Source organism: Prosopis cineraria, unplaced genomic scaffold (assembly GCF_029017545.1).
Source record: "Prosopis cineraria cultivar Desert tree isolate PC_DT_omini unplaced genomic scaffold, ASM2901754v1 PC1, whole genome shotgun sequence".
Lineage (NCBI taxonomy): Eukaryota > Viridiplantae > Streptophyta > Magnoliopsida > Fabales > Fabaceae > Prosopis > Prosopis cineraria.
In genome coordinates, this window is record NW_026555332.1 from 50,029,374 (window position 1) to 50,050,265 (window position 20,892).

The window sequence follows — 20,892 nt, forward strand, 5'->3', positions numbered from 1 at the left end:
ATTATATTTCATTTTTCATATCTATTACTCATAGGCCGAGTTAAGCAGAAACACATTAGCTATAACAACCTTTTTATTTTTTATTGTTTATTTACATATATTGAAAATATAAATAACATACCTTCATAATAAAAATATAAACACCAACTCGTTCTATTTTTACACATACTACTTTAATTTTTTTCCTTTGATAAAAATTTGTTACTTTGGCATAGGAAAATAGTACAAAGAATTACTCCCTTCATTCAAAAATATAAAATATTTTTAATTGAATCTCATCCCTAATAAAGCATTTATCTACTTTTAAACTAACCCTATCTTTCTATATTTACCTTTATTAAATACCTTACAATAAATATAAAGGCATTAATCAACAGGGACATTTTTAAAAACAGGGTAATAATTACACATTGAAAAATTAAAAATACTTTATATTTTTTAACACCTAACTTCTCAAAAAATACCTTACATTTTCTAACAAAGAAAGTAGTTATTATCTTAGGATTTGTTATTCCAGTATAAATTAAAATTTAAACAATAAAAAAAGTTTATTTTACAATTTCTTGCTTAGCTTTACATTTTTATTGCATGCAAGTATATTCTTCTGTTGGAAATAATTCCATTTGAAATACAAGCAAGTATTACATATTGATATCTCTCCTAACAACAATTCAAATATTAATTTGTTATGCCGTCAATAGCTAATATTTTTTGTTTGATCCGAACCAGCTGGCAACTTTAAAAAATATGTGAGTAAAATACACCAACATCTCCTCTATTATTTTACTATGGCTATATATACTTCTTTTCAGTCTTTTAAAATATGCAAACCCCTCTTAAATTGTCTATTATCCCTAATATAAAGAATAGTTTATTATTTTAGAAAGTATTGTTCCTGCATAATTAAAAATTAAATTTTGAAAACGAAATCATTAAGTTAAATACATATTTTTGTACACTTTATCTTTGCTGAATTTGTAATTTCATTGTATGTCCAACGTGTATTATTTTTACTATAAGTCTTATATCAACTATCATTTTCTACTATAAATTTTACACCTATTATTTTTACAATAAAGCCCACATGATCTTTTGAGATATAAAAAGTTTACATCTTCTTTTTAAATTAAATTTATATTATCATTGCAAATTTTATACTCCTTTCGTTCAAAAATGTAAAGTAATTTTAGATTTTTAAAGTATAATCATTATATTTTTTTAAAAGTATTCCTATTGATGAATGACTTTATATTTATTATAGGATATTTAATAAGAATAAATATAAGAAAATAGTATTAGTTTGAAAGCAGATAACTATTTTATTGGAGGTGAGATTCAATTAAAAATATTTTATATTTTTTAATACCAAAGTATTTATCATTTTCATTGAATCTAATCTCTACTATCATTTTTTAGCCAAGGTTCCCACACCTATTTCTTTTTCATGCAGGTCCCACGCTTTATGATTTAAAACTAAAAAATTATTTTAATATCGTAAAGCATTGTCAAAAACACTCTTAGATGAATAGTAAATTTATTTATATAGCTATGTTTAATTTTATTCTAAATGCATGTGATCTTAACAAAATCTAGAAATTGTAAGAAATTAGCATTCATTTCACCATAAATTTTGTAACACACCAATTTTTTTTTAAAATAATTTAACTCAATCATAGTTGGGTTACAGCCACCCAACACATTTTATATCAATAAATTTAATATAAAAAATATTTTATAATTGGCTTAAACTTGCACAATACAACATTTCAGATAAATTTTTACCTCCCACATGCCATTAGGCTAAATCACATTTGTCCATCCTTATACTTCCAACAAGTAAACTAAATCACATTTGTTCATCCTTATACTCCCAATAAGTAAAATAAATAATTTAGTTAATTTTCAAAACAAGCCAGTTATTTGGCCTCATAATCATGTCATTTTAACAAATCCAAAGTAAACCAAATATTAAAATTACAATCATTCAAAGTGTACCAAAAATATAAATAGTTTGAAAGGCATAATTATATTTATATATTCATATAATTGTCAATAAACAAAAAGCCCTAATATTGACAATATAACATATTATAAATCATAAATCAAATACCCAAAAGAGACAGTGGATCTATGCCACTAAGCCTCTGGGATTCCTCCACGTGTCACTCGTGGCTCTTCTCTTAAAAATTGTTAACCATATAATGAAACTCAAAAGTTTCAGTAACCATAGTCAATTTATGATGGTATATATAAATAGTTAAGTGTGTGCTTATTAGGTGAGAATTAAAAATAATATAATTTCAACAAATATAAGAAATATTACAATACACACAGATAACCATCTTTATATCCCTCCATTAATCTCGAGCCGTAACCCTTACTCGGTGCTAAATTACCCGACCAAAGGTAAATTAGCCTGAGCCCTTATAAGCCACCTATTGAACTCCAATAGAGGCGTACCACGTGGCACATAAATACAACAATGATAGCAAGTCTCCCAACACCTCTTACAATAATCAAACAAATTCATAATAATATTACATAATTATACAATATTACAAAAATTCATAATTTTCTCAATAATCACCCAATTAACATGAAGTAACACTAATCACAAATTAAAAGTATGGTTATCTTGTGGCTTTTTCAATAAATTATTCCTTACAATTTCTCTCCCACCACAATCTTCACCAATAATACAATCTACAAATAACATATTATTTATAAATATTAGTTTTAATTTTTGAAACTAATAAAATAATTCTAATAATAGAATTAAAAATATAACATAATTCTTAATCTTAATCTTAATACAAATCTAGAGTCAACACTATTAAGTAAAATTTTTAACTTCTCTTTTAATTATCAATAAACATTAATAATCTAAAAATCAGCTTCTAAACTAATTTTCATTATCAAAATTTTCTTTTAATTTCATAAATTCATACCTAAAATACCCAAAAATTAAAAATTGAGTCTATAGCTTAGAATCATAATCCTATAACCATAATAATTTATTTCTCATCCCAAATAATCATCTAAACCTTAATAAATCAACATATATTTTCAGATCTAGTTTAGAATTTGATCCATAAGCCACAAATTCAAAGATGATCATCAAATTTATACTCTAGAACATTTATTATACTACTAACAACCTCAAAAACTATATTTATTCAACATAAATTCATCCCTCTTCCAAATCCTAAATTTTCTACCATCATAAATTCAGAAATCAAAGAGGAAGGATGACTAAGAAAATTTTTTTAGAACACTTATTTAGTCTTGAAAAGTTTAAAATCACACCCTAAATATCCTATTAAAAACTCTTACATTAAAAACTCAGATCTCCCGCACCGGCAAAACTAGACGCTCTCTCAACCTCAGCCCGTGCACAAGTAAGAATGAAGAAACGAAAGAAATATGTGAGTTTTTATAAAAATTCAATGAGTCATACATTTTTTTTATTTCTTCTTTCCCCTCTCTCCCTTTTTTTATTATTATTATATATACATAATGATTGCAGCACACAGGATGCCGAAAGTGCTTCTCTTCTTCTTCTTCTTCTTCTTCTCTTTTTTTTTCTTTTTCTCATACCTTTTCTTCTTTTCTCTTTTTTTAATAATAATAAATAATAATAATAATAATTTAATTAATAATTTTTTTAATTAATATTTTTTTAAAATTTTAATTTAGAATTATATCCTAAGTTAGATTTAATAATCATCTCTTACTGATTTGCTTACCTCTAAATATTTTTTTTAATTTCTATTAACCTAAATTAACTATTAAAATTTAAATTGGGATGTTACAAATTTACCATGAAAAAAACACTTTTTATGTTATTATCTTACACATATAAAAAACAAAAGCACCAAAAAATAACATCTCACGCATGTGGATTATTTTTATTACAGGTTTCATATGCTCCATCCGTTCAAAAATATAAGAAATTCTTTGAGAAGTTGGATTCTTTTGAGGTGTAATCATTGTATTTTTTTTTTCAAAAGTGCTTATATTGATAATGACTTTATATTTATTGTAGGGTGTTTAATATAAATAAATATAGAAATATAGGGTGAGTTGGAAAGTAGATAACTACTTTATTGGGAGGTGATATTCAGTTAAAAATACCTTATCTTTTTTAACGAAAAGAATGTATCAGTAATTTTTCACTATAAACCTCATACTTATTTCTAACGTTAAGTTAAAAAAATGTCCGTTCATCCCACAATAGATTTACGGTGAGACAAACATATTTTACATTATTATTTGATACATATAAAAAATATAAACACCAAATGACATAGCCTCATATCTATTATTTTTATTATGGGTCTCATGCTTATCATTATTTTTTTCATAATAAACCCCACACTCATTCTTATACCGCAGGTCTCATATAACATTCAAAATATAAAATTAAAAATTGAAAAAAAAAATTAAAGTACTATTCATCCTATTGTAGATCAATAGGGTGATCATGCATTTTACTATATATAATGATCTATACTGGGTAAATTAAAAATTATCCACTAAATTTTAAGTCAAATAACACAATAGATTATAAACTTATTTATTATGTAAATTATTTTTTTAATTTTTAATAACGAAGTAATATGGCTTCACGGTTGATAAAAGTTAATTTTTACTATTAGTTGATTTAAAATGATAGGAAAAGATTTTAAAAATTATAAAAAAAGACCAACAAATATAATAAAAGATCAAAAAATTACAAAAAAGAACCCCAATTTTGTTTCCTTTTTTGTAATTATTGTATCCCTTTTTGTTATTTTCTGATTAATTAATAGATAAATTTAATTTTTATTAATAATAAAGGTCAAATTACATTATTTTTTAAAGTGGAGGGAACAATTTATATATTAAATGAGTTCTTGACCTATGATATTATTGAATCTAAAACTGAAAAGTTAATTTGCTCGTTTGTCCATTTATATCTTTTGTTAACAACTAGGTGTTTAATAATTTATTTTTGAAAATGTAACGAGGATGTGTTCTAATTTTAAAAGGCTATAAATATTAAATAACGTTACTGGTCACATTTTTTATTTACAATCTTTGCAGAGCAACACAGTCTGTCATTCCCAATTAGAAATGGGAAAGCAAAGCTGTAAAGGTGAAGTGGAGAATGGAGATGAGCGGCCGGCACCTGTGATAACATAATTTAAAAAAAAAAGTGATTTTATATTTTATAAAAAATAATAAATTCATGAATATCAATTTTAAAAGATTTAATGGAATTTTTCTTTTAAAAAAAGAGAAATAATTTTTTATATTTTGTGAAAAATAATAATACGAGTAAAAATACTAAAAAAAAAGAAAAAGTTTACATAAACTCATGAATCTCAACTCTAAATAATTAACTCCTCTCAGATCCCAATATAGAATGTTTTCTAAAAATTTTACTTGGTAAAAAAGTATGAGATATTAGTTATTTTTTATAAATATTTTTCAACTACATCCTTTTTTTATTTATTACCTTTTTTAAAAACTAAAATTATTATAAAATTTATATAAAATATTTAATGAAAATATTATATGAAAGATATAGTACAATTTTTTAAAATATCAAGGTTTCATCTTATATGTTTAGAACCATAAAATAAATTCCAATACTTTGTATTATCGTCATGATGAAGTAAGTCTATAATTAAAAAGGATAAAGAAGAGAAATAAAAAGGGGGAAAAAACCAGAAACAAGAGGAACAAGACAGAGAGAGGGATGAAAAGGAGAGTGAAAAAGGTGGTGTTTGTGTGGAAGGAGACACCCACACGTGATGCCCTCAATTTCCTCTCATCCTCTCTTGCATTTATTTCCAATTTCTTTCTTTTTTTTTTTTTTTTTTTTTGAAGATGACAAGGCTATGGAGCTTCCTATTGAAGCAACGACACGTGTGTTGTCCCAAAGTCTCTTCCTCTTCAATTTCCTATTTCCTATATTACCAAAGACATGTTTGGATCTCCTGCGCCAAGCATGGCCTCCTTCACGTTTCTGCCTTTAATTTGGTGGGCATTCACCGACTCACGTGACCTCTATCCAGTTCTATGTTCTTGCATCTCTCTACCTGAAAATAACAATCCAAATGTTAAACAGTTTCGCTCCAATTCTATCTGAAAATAGAAACACCGTCACGGAACTTCTGTGAATGACTCAAAATGAGTACGGCAAAAGCAATGCTAATTCTCTACAATTTTTTAATTTTTAAAATATCGTTAAAACTGTAAAATCTACAACGTTTTAACAAAAAAACAATAAATACATATACATATTCAGCTTTAAAATTTAAATCCTCTAAGATTAAGAATCTACAAATTGCATGAAGTTTATCCCTTTTTTTTTTAGCAAAAGGGAGGAGGTTTTGTATTTTATAATAAAATAATAACATGAGCAAAAATATTTAAAATAAACTTTACATAATAACGTATATTCTTGAATCTTCATTTGAGAGCATTATATATTAGAGTATGACAAATGGTTTAAAGAGTGCTTTGTAATGTTCTATAATTAGGTTAGCCAGAAGGTGGCTGGCCATCTGGATTGAGCATTGAGCGCACGATACTCACTGTTGACATGACATTTTGGCTGTTCAAATTTGATAAAGACAGTATTGGTAAAAAAAAAAAAAAACGGGGGCAGTGAATTTTTCTTCCTTATTTAAAAAGTATGTTAAATTTTATTTCTTAAAAAATTGAAATTAAATATATATTTTTAATCTTAGACTTCGTACTTGTTAAAATTTAAAATTAAAATATTACGAAACCTGAACCATCTGATTTTATCTGAGTGATGAAGCATATGGGCCATATTAGGCCGCCAGCTGAACAGCGTGACTTCGGGGGCCCGTGCTTTCCTTTTTTTTGCACGCCTAAGCCTATTCAAAAAGTTTGGGCCATTTTAACCAAAAAACTTATTTTGGGCCATATCTTTTATTCAAAACCGTTTGCCTACAAGGCTTCATAGAGGGCAGGTGATCGAGGAATGATTACAATATTGTGATATTTATCAAGTGAATGTGGCATATATGATCATGAACTGTGCCCCTTGAGCATTATTCTAAAGTTTGATTTTTAGAGATGCCTATAGAAAATATCGCTTGGAAGAAAGAATTCTTCAAGTGGTATTAGGAGGGATTGGTGTCACGGCTATCAATTATGAGAATATCTTGAAAAACGAAAAAAAGATGTTATAATATTTTAAGGCCTTCAGAGATCCCTCTCTGCTTGATACGGTGCCTTTTCATTCAAGGTCCCCTTGGAGAAAAAGAGTGCTTGGGGTTTCAATCCCCTCTTATTTAATTTACTTTAGTTGGGCTTCAATCGTTTTTACCCAACAAAGATATTATGATATTAATTATTGTCTGAGTCCAAGAATTCAACTAGTGTTATAGGGATGATTTCAAAGTTTCAGCTCCCATGGTTGCCCGTTGACGGGTGATATTAACCATTTGATCATAATGTTATGGTGTTGAGGTAAAGACGTGTGTTTATTATTTATTTTTTTAAAGATAAATTTGTAACTTCCCCCACAGCATTAGATTATAATTTGATAGTTAATATCCCTCAATCCAGAGGGTTCAAATCCCTACTATTCACTAATAAAAATGTTCACATTTAACACTAGATTGTACTTCGAATAAAGATTAACTCTAATAGAAAAAAGCTCATAATTAATCATTTCTTTTAAATTTAAAAACCGCAAATTCAACTGCTTTTAGTATAACCGAGGCGAGGCACTGCATTGGCTTTCATGACAAAAATGCATGGTGAAACACAAAGGTACATCAGACATCTAGCTGCTCCTACTCCTAAGTCCAAGCATCTTAGCAAAATTCAACACCAATCCAACCTTAAAACCCAGCCACCCTAACCAAAAAATTTTGAGCACTTCTCTTCAATCGATCACGGTGCCTTGATGCGATCAAGGCTCTCCGACACTGTTCTCATTCTCGGTCGCAACTCTGGGTCGTGTTCTGTGCAGTTCAGTGCCAGATGAAATGCTGCAACTACTTGCTTCTTAGCATGCACCTCAGACAAAAGTGCCGGGTCTATAATCTCGCACAAGGGCTTCTCTTCCCTGAATGCCTGCCTCACAAAACTCTCCACCACTTCCCCCTCATTCTCTGCTCCCGAATCCGGCCTCCGCCCTGTCAATAGTTCTAACACCACTATCCCAAAAGCATACACATCACATTTCTGAGTATATTTGCCTCCGCTCATGCGCACCTCCGGGGCCATGTACTGGTTCTGGGAAGCTCCCATTGCAGAGGTTGCAATAGACTGCTTTGAATTCTGCCGCTTTGGTGCACCTCTTGCAGACTTTGAGCAGCTCGACATCAGACGAGTGAGTCCAAATCCAGATATGAAAGGATGGAGTTCGTCGTCCAGCAAGATTTTTGTTGATTTAACGTTGCCATGCACGTATTTCCGACCGCTGAACTCGTGTATGTACATTAAGCCCCTTGCAGCTCCTTGGGCAATTTTTAACCTCGCTGCCCATGTTAATGGCGGCAAAGGATTGGAAGGTCCACCTGCAACCAAAAAACACCAGACATGGTGCAGAAAAAGCTTCAAACAGTGCTTTCAAGTGGAGAGTAAATGCTGAAAGTGACCTCACAATCATTAGCACCAGAGTTTAACATTGCCCCTTGTTTTCCCCAAAAAACAAAAAAGAAAGCTTTTACTCTTATGGACCACCAGTTCACTAGCTTGGCATTCAGAAAGACGTGCAAGCAGCTTGGGCTCGATCATTCGCTACAGGACAGCTACCGCCAGAGGCTCACAATCCAAGGCAGATCAACGGGGAATAAAGACGATCGCATTGGAGACGTGGATTTTTCAGTCACCAGAATGGGGTCGAAACCATCCGGTTAGACTTTTCGCAGTTATCACACTATCCACACCAGGGTGGACCACGTAAAAAAGGGTCCATTTATTTAGGAACCATATCGGGGATAGCCAAGGTGCAACAGCACTAAGTCATATTATGGTATCATCACGGACAACAGCCACTTAGAGCCTCGAGTCTCAGGCGAAGATACAATATTCGTTCAAGGACAAGACGACCAGTGGCTTAAAATATGCAGAGCGGAACAAAGAAGATAAGGACGGGAAAGCTACACCAGACAGTGGTGATTAAAACAGCTTTAATTCACCGGCTCCTCCACATTTACAAACCATTATGATAACAATCGCATGATCATACTATTAGCCCTTAAAAGTAAAAAGTGGAATTTGAATTCATGATTAACCATTTGACCTCATGGTGTGACCATCATGAATCCTGATGAGTAGCAAAACCAAACCAACAGTGAACAATCATTAGGCTCCATATACTACTGAACATCCCAGAACGTTTAATCTAGTGCAACAAAAAAGAAGCGAAATACACCTATTGCCTTAACAATGGTCTCACTTCAGTACTCCACTCATATAGACATATTAGATATAGCACGTATACATTGGCCTAAAACATGACGAAACAGTGATACTGAACAATTTGCACAAGAGTTGCCCAAATTTTAAATTTTGGTTATAATTTCCAATAACTGTATGGCAAGATAATAATTGGCCGAAAATAGTTTGATAATTCAATGAAGAGAGAACCAGCGTTATTAAAAATAAAGAAACAACGGCTGAGAAATTTAATACCATGAAGAGCAGTGTGCAAGCTTCCATTGCGGATGAAATCAGTGATGATTAATTTTTCATCAACTGCATAGTAATATGCTCTTAAGCGGACAATGTTAGGGTGGTTGACCCTTCCAATGGTCTCCACCTCAGCCTCGAATTCCTTGAACTTCCACGTGGCATCACCCTCACTTAACCGCCGGACGGCAACCACAGTCGCCACCGCGCCCGACCCCTTCCCAGGAGCCACCACCTTATAAACAATCCCACTCTTACTCTTCCCCACCACATATGCGGACGCCCTTAATAAATCCTCTAATTCCAGATTAAACCCTTCGTCTACGATCACGAATTTACCCTTTTGCCCTTCGCCCCTTCCTCATCGGCTTCATTGTCTAATTTTTGCTTCCCCAACTTGCTCAAATCAACCGTCCGTCGTCTGCGCAGCAACCACACAGACAAAGAAACAGCCGCTACCACCAACGAGACGCCGAAAACTAAGGGGACAAGGACGGAACGACCTCTCACTTTCGCCTTCGCTTCTTGATATCCTGTTGGAAAGCCAGGGTTAACGGTGTTTGGGTTTTCAGGGTCTTCGGTGCTTGCGTAATTCTCGGGATTTTGAGCTTCAGGGCACGCATTCTGCAAAGGGAACCCACAGAGACCGGGGTTGCCGGAGAAAGCAGTAGGACCCTGGTTTAGCAACGAACCTACTTGAGGGATTTTGCCTGTCAGATTGTTGTTCTGGAGATCCAAACTGACTATCACAGGGAGTCGCCCTAATGACTCCGGGATCCCACCAGAGAAGTGATTGTACGAGAGATTCAAGGTTCCAACGAGGTTAGTGAACTCGGATAGAACTTCAGGGAGCGAGCCATTAAGGGAATTTGAGGATAAATCCAAATGTCTGAGTGATTTGAGATACCCGATCTCAGTTGGAATGGGACCAGAGAGGAAATTATGAGAGAGGTCTAAAACGACCAGGCCGGTCGCGTTGAACAGACGAGAAGGAATGGCGTTGGAGAAGTTATTGTGCGAAAGACCAAGTTGTGTGAGCGAGTCGAGCAAGCCGAGCTCAGATGGGATGTAACCAGTCAGGCCTTTGTTGGGCAGGGCAAGATGGGTGACTCGATCATGGGCACAGACGACCCCGGGCCAGTGACATGGGGTGGAGTCAGAGTCGGACCACGAGTTGAGAACTCCGGAAGGGTCGGACTCGATGGCGGCTTTGAGGGCGAGCAGAGAGAGACCATCGGAGTTCAATGAGGAGGCGAAGGGAGCTAAGAAGCAAAGGAGAATGGAAGCTATGGGGAGAGGGAGATGCATTTCCATTCTTCAAGTGGCGATTAAAAAACAGAAGCTGGGAATGTTAACGGATCATTTGCAACGCATGTTTAGAACGAAGGGGTCACAGGTTGCAGAGTGTGGAGTCCAAGGTGAAGAGGATGGCTTGGCATTTGAATTCTGTCGCAGGGATGTTTTCGAGGTGGTAATTCCATGACAGTTTGAATTTTCCTGACTATGGGCTTTTTACTTATTATTATTATTATTTATAAATATTAAAATAAGTAAATATTCTCATTTTATTTATAAATTTTTTTATCAACTATATCAATATTAATACGATAAAAATATAGAAATATAATTTTTAAATATAAATAAATTATATAATATTTTTTATTTTTTAATTATAATTTAAATATTTTATTTGAAATAAAATATTATAATTAATTTAATAATTTATGAAGGAAAGTAAGTATTATAATTTTTTTTAAAAAAAATAGCCCACGTTTCATGCCTCACCGAACATGCAGATACGTCCAGGAGCCACTGTAGCTCGCTCGCTCGCTTTCTCTTTCCCCCTCCCTCCCTCCCAGGCCCAGGTAAAACAAAGGGTTTTTGTTTTTTTGTTTTTGTTTTTGTTCCAGCGGGGTAAAATATATGGTTGACAAATAACTAATTAAGATTCGTCCAGTTCGATAATATTTAATCCACAATTTAGGAATTGTAAGATAAAATCTTGCTGCTAATATAAGATCATTGTTGATAAGCAATATATAAATATTTCTGTAAATGTTCTTTAAATTTAAAATCATGCTCTAACAATACTAATGAGTTTGGAAATCTAACTTATCTAAATTTTTGTTTAAAAAATGGTTAACAAAGGATTGGAATTTTATAAAATAATTTTTTTGGTAATATTTAAAATAATTTTTATAGAAGGGGCACAGGTAGTGTGGAGTAAGCTAGATATGGAGGCAATAAGTAACTTATTTGTAATCTGTAAATTGTGTGATTTAATATAAATTTTATATTGATATTGATTTTGTTCTACTTTTCTTTGTTTTATTTAAAAAATTAATTATTTGATATTTTTAATTTTGATTAAGTTATAATTCAATTTATAAATTTTGACTCGTTGTAATTTGATTCTTATAATTTTGCAACTCAATTCCTTAATTTTTCCCCTTGACAACACTTTTTTTTTCAATCTGCATAGTTTTAATCATTCAAATATTAATCTCTATATTTTAAAAAATAAAATTAAAAAATTAAAAATACTTTAAAATTGTAATCTTTATAAAGATTAAAAGGGTTTGATAATTTAAAATATTAGTCCAAAATTGTAATCTTTATAATTTATTTTTTTAAATATAAGAATTAATATTTTAAATGATTAAAATTATAAAACATTAAGTTATAATGGATTAAAGTTTAAAGATTCAGTTAGAATGAAGTCAAAATTTCAAAGATCAAATGAGTAATTCTTTATTTTACTTTTATCCAAAAATAACAACAATCCTTATTCAACTAACGAGCGGCATAATTAATTACCAAGCATTTTTCCAAAAAAATTCCTATATTATATTATTTTATTTATTTATTTTACAAGGATTTTATATTTCATACTCGGTATTGTATTAAATATGACGTCGGTTTTCTATAAAAGCATTGCAAAATAATAAATACTATTGTTATTACGGAGTATCTCAAATAATTCAATAAGAACCTATGAAATTTTTATTAAAAAATCTACATTTTAACAAGATCGAGATGAAAATTTCCCTTCATGCACTATACAATGTAAAAACACTTGCCACTTTATGGGGCTGAGACGCATAATAGTTTTGGAAAGAAAAATACTTTATTGTTTATTAAAAAATAATTAATTGTTTTGCCCATAAAAAAAGGTCCAAGAATTATTAATTTGAAGGCAAAAAGGGACCAAGAAATAATTGACAAAAATCCGTTATCTGCGGCATCAGATGGAGATATAAATGGACTGAGTCGTCCAAATAGGGGCTACTTGTTTTGTTTCTAGCGATTTTTAAAAAATTGTTTATACAGCGCGTGGTGTCAGAAAATCATATAACAAGGACAACATGCTCGTGACTCTCTTCTTACTTCTCAGTTTTGCCACTAAACAACACTGCTTCCTCCTCAGACCCAAAAAATTAAAACAAGTTTCACGGATCCAGCGACTGCTTCTTTCATCCAAATGGGAAGAATTTTCTCTGAGTCACGTGCTCTGCTTGATCCCTTGCACAATTTCTAGACTAGAATCCCAGTGCTTCCTATGAGGCCAGGAGGGGGAAAAATCCAAATGTAGCCTAGCTCGAACTACAAAGCCTCACTATCGAATACCACTGTTCATTTGACAAAGTTATGTAAACATGATTTCAATCTTAATTTAATCAAAGTACCACCTAATTCGCTCATGATCCATGCCCCATTTGGATCCAAGGCTTTCCAAACCCTTATTATTGTTTGCTGGAGTTTAGGTAACAGAATCATCAATATCATCACAAGTCGTGACTTTTTTTCTCCCCAGTAGCTATTACTATTTGTTAGCACTGTCACAGATCTTACAATTTAATAATATTCGATCACAAGAAATTCAAAGTGGAAGGTCCATTAGAAGCCAACGGGGTAAGTGAAAGGACAATGGAACAGTAAAAGGAAGAAAAGAAGGGTGAAGAGAACAGGGAACAAAACTAGGGCCACCTTTCATTCCTACCCTCCACCGTTCTAACTTTAACCGAAAGGCCAACCAACAATAATTTTAAGCACTTTGAAGCTTGCATGGCCCACCTCAAAAGTCCATTTTCTAAAAAGCATGAACCAGCCTCCACTCAAAAATAAATAAATGAGTAAAAATAAAAAGGTATGAGGCAGCCATGTGCGTTCAGCACTACTAAGCAGATTGCCACGAAACCAGAGTGCATACCATAACTTCCAGGGGCCATATAACCCACAGGACACCAAAGGGATCACCGTAAGGAAGTCCTAGAAATTTAAAATCTTTATCATATATTCTAGCAGGAGCTTAAACCATCATCTTATACGAAGTGTTTCTTTGTAGCAATTTATTTTTGGGTTAAACTGCGGCCATTTCGCTAACTTTTGTCATTGCATGTAATATAGTTGAAGCCATCCTTAGGCCTAGCCCGAACTCGCTATACAACATTACATTCTCTAAGCCACCACCGTCCAGGAAGCAGAAAGGTGCACGCGGAATTGTTTGCCAGGAGATTAAGGAAGCAGTGTTCTTGTTCTTGTTCTTGTTTTTGTTCTAGTTACGAAAACAAAGTTATCACCATATTGATTCTTTCAAGTTTTAACTAAAATAAACAATTGACCTTGTTGTACTGTTAAGTGTACAGTAGATATGCTCATCTCATTTAGATTTGCGACGAGCATGTAAATTGCTAGAGTCTTGACTTAAGACCATTCTTTCCAGGAATCTCTAATGCATCATAATGGCCAAAGCCATGGTAGAGAACTCTGATCGGGTTTTCTTTACCATATTCTTGGCCATACTCAGCAATAGATATCAAGCCCCCAGCATCATCATCGTACATGTACACTATGATTGGCATCCTGCAGAATTGGCCTCATATTAGTTCAACATCCAAAATTGTTAAGTACACAAATGCATTAAGATTAAATAACTTGTTCAAGAGAGAAGGCCACTAACTGCAGAACATGCGAAGCTATGAAAAGTTCAGGTTCACCTCCCCACACATGGGGCTTCCGGATTTGGGAAACATAAGTATCGAAATCACCTTCAACAAACCTGCAGATATCATGTGACAACCGGATCCTAGTTCATCAGCAACAATCATTCCACGGGATCATAATAGTATGTGTTTCACAGTTTCTCATTCTCATTCAGGCATAACAGACATCCTCGTGATACATCAATCAACGAAAATAATCAATGATTTCAAACATGAATGATTTGGCATTTCCATGTATATTATAAAAATTCTAATAAGCTACACTATTCACGAGCCATTGCAACTGATTTCTCATAATCCATGTAATACGCAAGACCTACTCTAGTTATTATTTAACGTTTTTTTTTAAACAAATGACTAGAGACAGACCTAATCTGCCAGAAGTTGATGCATAACTTATCTGATCCAATCAATCTGCTGTTTTTTTCCCCACTAATTGGGAACATATATCCATAAGTGACGTTTGCAGAGAGAACACAGATTGAAAAATATCTGTCTTCAGAATTAACAAAAAGGCCTTCCAAGTGTTAAAATCACAAACATCCATGGATATGTAACTTGAAAGCCTACCATTCTGTCTCTTCCCTTCTTTTGATAAATTCATCAGCAACCTGACCAATGTAACAGAAAAATGAAAAAAAAAAAAAATCAGGGATAATGGCAGCTGATGAATTAATGGGAGCAGGATGGAACAAGAGAACACAAACAGCATGGTTTCTGATTTAAACGGAAAGACGATTTTCATTTTTGTCAAGACATGTAACACTTTTCACTGATTTAGGAATAATATTTAAACGTGACAAACTATTCAGCAGGAAATATAAACAAATCAAATTAATGTAGACTAACTGTGTGCTCAATCCTGTATGTTGTTTTTCTTTGGGTGGAGGAACTAAGGGAGATTCTAAGCTTATTAGGACACCACCACACAAATAAGCAACAAAAAACATACTTCATTTCGTAACTTGTCTGCTAGCTCTCTCTGATGACTTTCACTTGGAGAAGTTTTACCAGATCTTAAACAAGCCCCATGAGCAACAGAGCAGAACAAACATCGTCCATCTCCAGGAATTCCTTCAAAATGTGGAAAGTTTATGATGCAGTTAATATATATATGAAAGTTAATTTTTATATCTGTATCTATTATCTATTTCTATATATTTATGCAATTTATGTAATATGCAATTGCATTACTGTATGTAACCAACTACACCATGCATATCTATGTTATCACAATGCAAAAAGTTATCAGTAGAAAGAATGTGCAGCTCACCAATTACAGAATAGTCAGTGTAAACTTTCTTCCCATGTGAGAACTTCACGTATGGCTCGCTGCAGTCATCTTCCTTTCTCCTATCCTCTGTATCTGTCTCAGAATATGCAGTTTGGGAACTTGAATTACAAACAAGTAATCCAAAAATCAAGCCAGCTGATGCACACCCAAGCGGCCAAGTTATTGGTCCCGCCTCACACTTGGCTTTAGGAAGCAGCTTTTGTTTAGGTACCAAAAGCCTCATATTCAAACTTTGGCAAGCCAATGAAATTTCAAGATTCCTCCTCTGAGGTCCTACAGAGCCAACGACTTGAATGTTGTCCCTTTGCTTGGAAAAGCAAGATCCCAAGTAACCTCCCCTGATTGTTTGGCCCATAATGGTTGGACAAGACAGTGTCGTGTAAACAGAAAGACCAACATGTCGTAACTCAGAATTCCCAGGGGACAAATGGATAAAACATGAACTAGACTTTCCTTGGGACAAAAGACCACAGGTATTGCTGCTAATCAGCAGATTTGCACGACCTTTCAGGACCACGGCATTTATTGAAGATAAGCAAACTGGAGAGCAAACACTCATGCTTACATTGCCTGCGTCACAATTAGCTCTAAAAATTAGCAACTAGTCAAAATAACGTTCCTAGGAATATGAATTTTAACTATTTAAAATCAATTCAACAATAACAACTAATGCAGAGAAACTTCACTATTCCAATTCTGTTTCTGAGTCGATTTGCAATCATATGTTTAAGTTGCAATAGGAGAACTATGTTAGAAGTCGCATATCGAGAAGGTTTACAAGTGAAGTGTGGTTTATAGTTACAAGTGTGAAGGGCTCACTTATCTAATAGACTAGTCTTTTGAATAGACTATCCCTTTGAATTTGTGCTCGTAACAAGCTGAACCTAACAAATTTCATACAATTTATTGACAAGATTTAAGATATCATGAGTTGAGAAAGCTCTTATCCAGTAGCAAACGAGCCCAAGTGGCTACCGAACTCCAGGACTCTGGTCTTTCTTGGATCGAAGATCGCATATAAATTGCACTCTCAAAATCAGAATTCAAAACATGCTGGTGTAAAGCAAGAGTATTTGGGTTAAAAAGGTAATTTCAGTTAGAAAAGACGGGAAATTCAATATTCTTTGCTCGCATTCCCGTTTTCCATTTTGTGATAAAATGGCCATGTCAGTTGAAGTACAAAGAATGGTCATACTAAATTCTAATCCGTCGAAATGCTCCCATAACATACATGAAGAGGTATATAAATTTGAGAAAAGCTAACAGACCGAGTCTTGCGATTGCTCGGACCTACAATAACAACATAACAAAAAACGAAACAGGTTTTCAAGGAATCCCGCAATTTAAGGAAGAACTGAAATGAAAACTATAAGGGAAATAAACCTGTTCAAATGTTATAAATGTGAAAAGCGAGTAGCTAATGGGAATTCTAAAGAAATAGCTGGAGAGGGAAACACGTGAATCAGGATAAGTACTCTGGAGAAAAGTTACACGCCGACGAAAAAAATGCTGAAGCAAAGAATAAGCACACTAACCTTGGGACCAAGTTCCCCCAAATGTAATAGTTACAGGATTTTGGATAGCAATTTTGATAAATTTGTTTTGATTCTCACAGAAGCCACTCCTCTGGTCGCGCCTCCTTCTCCCAACTCTGTCAATTCCGTTCTGTCGCTCCTGACTTGCACTTCCAGCCTCATAGTTCCACCACCGAACCGCAACACGCTGCCGTTTAGGTCCAGGTTTCGGAAAACAATGATGGGATCAATATCCAACGCAGCTACGCTGTCGTTTTTATGATCCCCGTGGGATTTGACGTGCCGACGCACATTTTCTAGTATCAGTGTTACATCAATAAATTGATATATGCCGTAAAATATATGATTAATTACCTTGTTTGTACGTCATGAATAATGGAATTCATTTTAAAATTTTACGTAACGCCAAAAAAAAAACATGTGACCAATTAAATAGTAACAAATCCATGTATTGAATAGATCTTCACCGTAATAATACTCATATCCTTTTCCTTTTGTAACGAAACAAATGTTATTGTCAAAAGAAGCTTGGAAAAATAAAAAAGGAATAATATTGTAGGACTGTATGAGCACTACTTATGAATGGCATCATTTTTATGAATTTTATCTTAGAGATATAGAATGTGTGTGTGCATGAACACGTAATATAAAAGATTAATAATAGTAATGGTGCGTTATTTTCTAATCAAGAATGGGACTCTAGCCAAAAAAAAAAAGATGGGAGTCAAATTAATAAACATATAATAAACTGTGCTAATATCGTTTATTTCTTAAAAACTATGCAAAATATACAATTCTAATATATCTATTTTATAATATTTTATGAAATTCTTAATTGTTATTTTTCCAAACAAAAACTTTTACTATAGTTGACAAATAATGCGATTTTATTTTTAAAATACGGGAATACAAACAATATGCCGTCAAAGCCTGCGCAAGAGATCTCGGCCCAAAAAATAAACTAAACAAGAGATAAAAAATCAAGGACCAAATCGTTTGCATGGGCTTCGGCCCCGTTCGCCGATAAAAAGTCCACACTTCATTCTAATAGTCTCCCTCATTTGGGGCCGAAAGGAAGGAGGAAAAACGCACACATCTGCCCCCCTGTGTGAAAACCCTCCTCCGCTGGCAACCATCTTCTCTTCCTCAGGAAATGGGTTGGAATTTGTTTTTCTGGCTTATAATTTGTTTCCCACTCAACCTTGCTCTTCTTGCTTCCACTTGTTATCAGGTACTTCTTTTTCTCTCTGATATCTTTATTACTTACTGTCGTTTGAGTTTGTTATCCTTGCATAGTCAATTTAATGCCGACGCGATCGCATTGATATGGAGTATTCACATCACATTACTGCTGTTTTAAGTTCAACGAATCTTAAAGTTCCTCTCTTTCCCTCCTGAAGATTCTGATCTTAACAGACTTGGAGGCTGACTATGTCAACCCATATGAGGCTTCCTCCCGGGTCAATTACTTCGTTGTTCCTGAGTTTATTGGGCAGGCGGCACTCTGCGCTCTTTTCCTCCTCACTGGGCACTGGTTCATGATCTTGGTCACAGTTCCTGTCACTGGCTACCATGTGATGCTGTATGTACGTTCACACACCATTGAAACTTTTGAAAGAATATTATGCTTATTAGGTCTGATGCCCTTGCTCCAGATGTTGCTATTCAATTCTGGCATCATTATGGATAATTGAGAGTTTGACTTTCTTCTTGTTTCATAGGCTATAACAATTGTCATCTAGAGGGCGGAAAACCTGGAATGTGATAACAGTTGCTTCTTCAATCCTTAGTTGGATCGTGGTCGAATAAAATGTTTAATGGCGTTTGCGTCACAGTATGTGTGCAATGTGCCAGAGTATGTGTCAAGTTTTGGGCTTAGATATAAGAAATGAAAGTTCAACTAAATTGATAACTGAGTTTAATTAATTTGCAAATGAACTATTATGTGCGTGTGTTTTGTTTAATATACTTTTGTGTATGATTTTGGAAAAGACCTCCCATGTTTTTGTCATGATTTTGCCATTTTAATGATTCAGGTATGCGAAACAGCAGCATCTTCTTGATGTCACTGAAATGTTTAGGGCAGTTCATGCCGAGAAGAAATACCGGATAGTCAAGTTTGCCTTGTATCTTTTGACTCTTGCTGTTGTTGTCTTCAGGTATGCACTGACTTTGAAACAGTACGCATTGCATCATTACTTCTTTTTGTTATTTTAATTTTTCTAATTAAGGTCTTCCTGTAGGATTATCGCTGCAGGAATAATATTATTTCACAATTTCAAGTTTGAGGATGTCCGGTCTACACTTTTTGAGTTCTAGAAAAAGTCTGTAGTCCTTCTGAAATGTGTAATTGGCACTGTTATGTGGATCATTAGCATTTGATCTCATGTAAAGACTAACTATTCAAGTTACTGGGTTTTTTTTTTTTTCCTTTTTGAATAGAAAGTGATTCTTTAAGACCAAAAGGTCACAAGATCAAAATACATCAGAGTGTTCATTTCTTTCCCCTTCCTCTTCGCTAATGAAAGATGGAGGATGGTTAAAGAAATAGCTATCAGAGGACAGTTAGCTGGGGTTTAGAGGCTTCTAGAATCATTATGCTTGAAATTTTATGAAATAAACTTACTTTTCCTTGGATTGTATATATCAGTAAAACTCTTTCATGTTACCCTCATCTTATGGTACTCTTTTAACTATCGAAGTTTCAGTTGACTTTTGTTTATACATGTGTTAGGGTGGAAAAAAGGGAATGTGTCCGCGTACATGGATGGGATTATGTCTGTACTGTTCCATTTAACTTCAATCTATAGGTTGGATTGGTTATATTTGAGTCTTAAAATATATATTAGACGCGTGAAATGTTACATCTAGTTAAACCAAAAGCATATTATAATACATGAATCTGCCTCATCTTTTTTACCTTTTGTTTTCTATCTCCATGTTTGAATCAGCGAATATGATCATGCAGAGAGGGTTTTTTTTTTTTTTTGGGGGGGGGGGGGGGTTTCAAATCACAGATCAAGTAATTTTATGATTAGAGGGCTTGATGCAAGATGCAGAAGTCAGAATATGTTGATTTGTTCGGAAAATGCCTATGATGATATCAATATTGGCATGTTTTGACTTTTGAAAGAACAGTTAACCATGTGTGAAGGTGCACATGAACCTTGCCTGGAAGATGAGATATAACTCCCTATAAATAATATGTTATAACATTCAGCGATGTGACAGCCATAACCAATGTCAAATTTTAGCAGTAGCATTTCGGCTTGCAGTTTTGGCAAATTTTATGTTGTGATTCATCATCTTAATCTTTCTTCAGTATCAATGTAACTCTAAAGCTGAAGCTATAAGCACATAAATAATTTCTAATACACCTCACATGGAAGCTTTG

General features: G+C 33.4%; 2 protein-coding genes and 1 pseudogene across 6 annotated transcripts; 1 reads left to right on the forward strand and 2 right to left on the reverse strand.

The window, feature by feature from the left end:
• Positions 1 to 7,563: 7,563 nt before the first annotated feature.
• Positions 7,564 to 11,121, reverse strand: LOC129296421 (receptor protein kinase-like protein ZAR1; annotated as a pseudogene).
• A 3,129-nt stretch (positions 11,122 to 14,250) lies between these two features.
• On the reverse strand, positions 14,251 to 17,699 carry LOC129308221 (OVARIAN TUMOR DOMAIN-containing deubiquitinating enzyme 4). 5 transcript variants are annotated; one of them, XM_054949302.1, is made up of 7 exons: positions 17,347 to 17,486; positions 17,232 to 17,253; positions 15,943 to 16,533; positions 15,622 to 15,743; positions 15,240 to 15,280; positions 14,627 to 14,725; positions 14,251 to 14,529 (listed from the first exon to the last, which is right to left on the reverse strand). In XM_054949302.1, exons 3-7 carry the CDS (start codon positions 16,520 to 16,522, stop codon positions 14,358 to 14,360), a joined length of 1,014 nt encoding a protein of 337 aa, XP_054805277.1. In that variant the 5' UTR covers positions 16,523 to 16,533; positions 17,232 to 17,253; positions 17,347 to 17,486; the 3' UTR covers positions 14,251 to 14,357. The 5 variants fall into 5 exon arrangements, with proteins under 5 accessions (XP_054805277.1, XP_054805263.1, XP_054805255.1 ...); XM_054949288.1 differs by having other exon boundaries at positions 17,195 to 17,253; positions 17,347 to 17,416; XM_054949280.1 differs by lacking the exons at positions 17,232 to 17,253; positions 17,347 to 17,486 and adding an exon at positions 17,499 to 17,699.
• An 843-nt stretch (positions 17,700 to 18,542) lies between these two features.
• LOC129292448 (protein cornichon homolog 1-like) lies at positions 18,543 to 20,142 on the forward strand. Its single transcript, XM_054930000.1, has 4 exons — positions 18,543 to 18,729; positions 18,899 to 19,080; positions 19,535 to 19,657; positions 19,742 to 20,142. Exons 1-4 carry the CDS (start codon positions 18,652 to 18,654, stop codon positions 19,815 to 19,817), a joined length of 459 nt encoding a protein of 152 aa, XP_054785975.1. The 5' UTR covers positions 18,543 to 18,651; the 3' UTR covers positions 19,818 to 20,142.
• Positions 20,143 to 20,892: the final 750 nt, after the last annotated feature.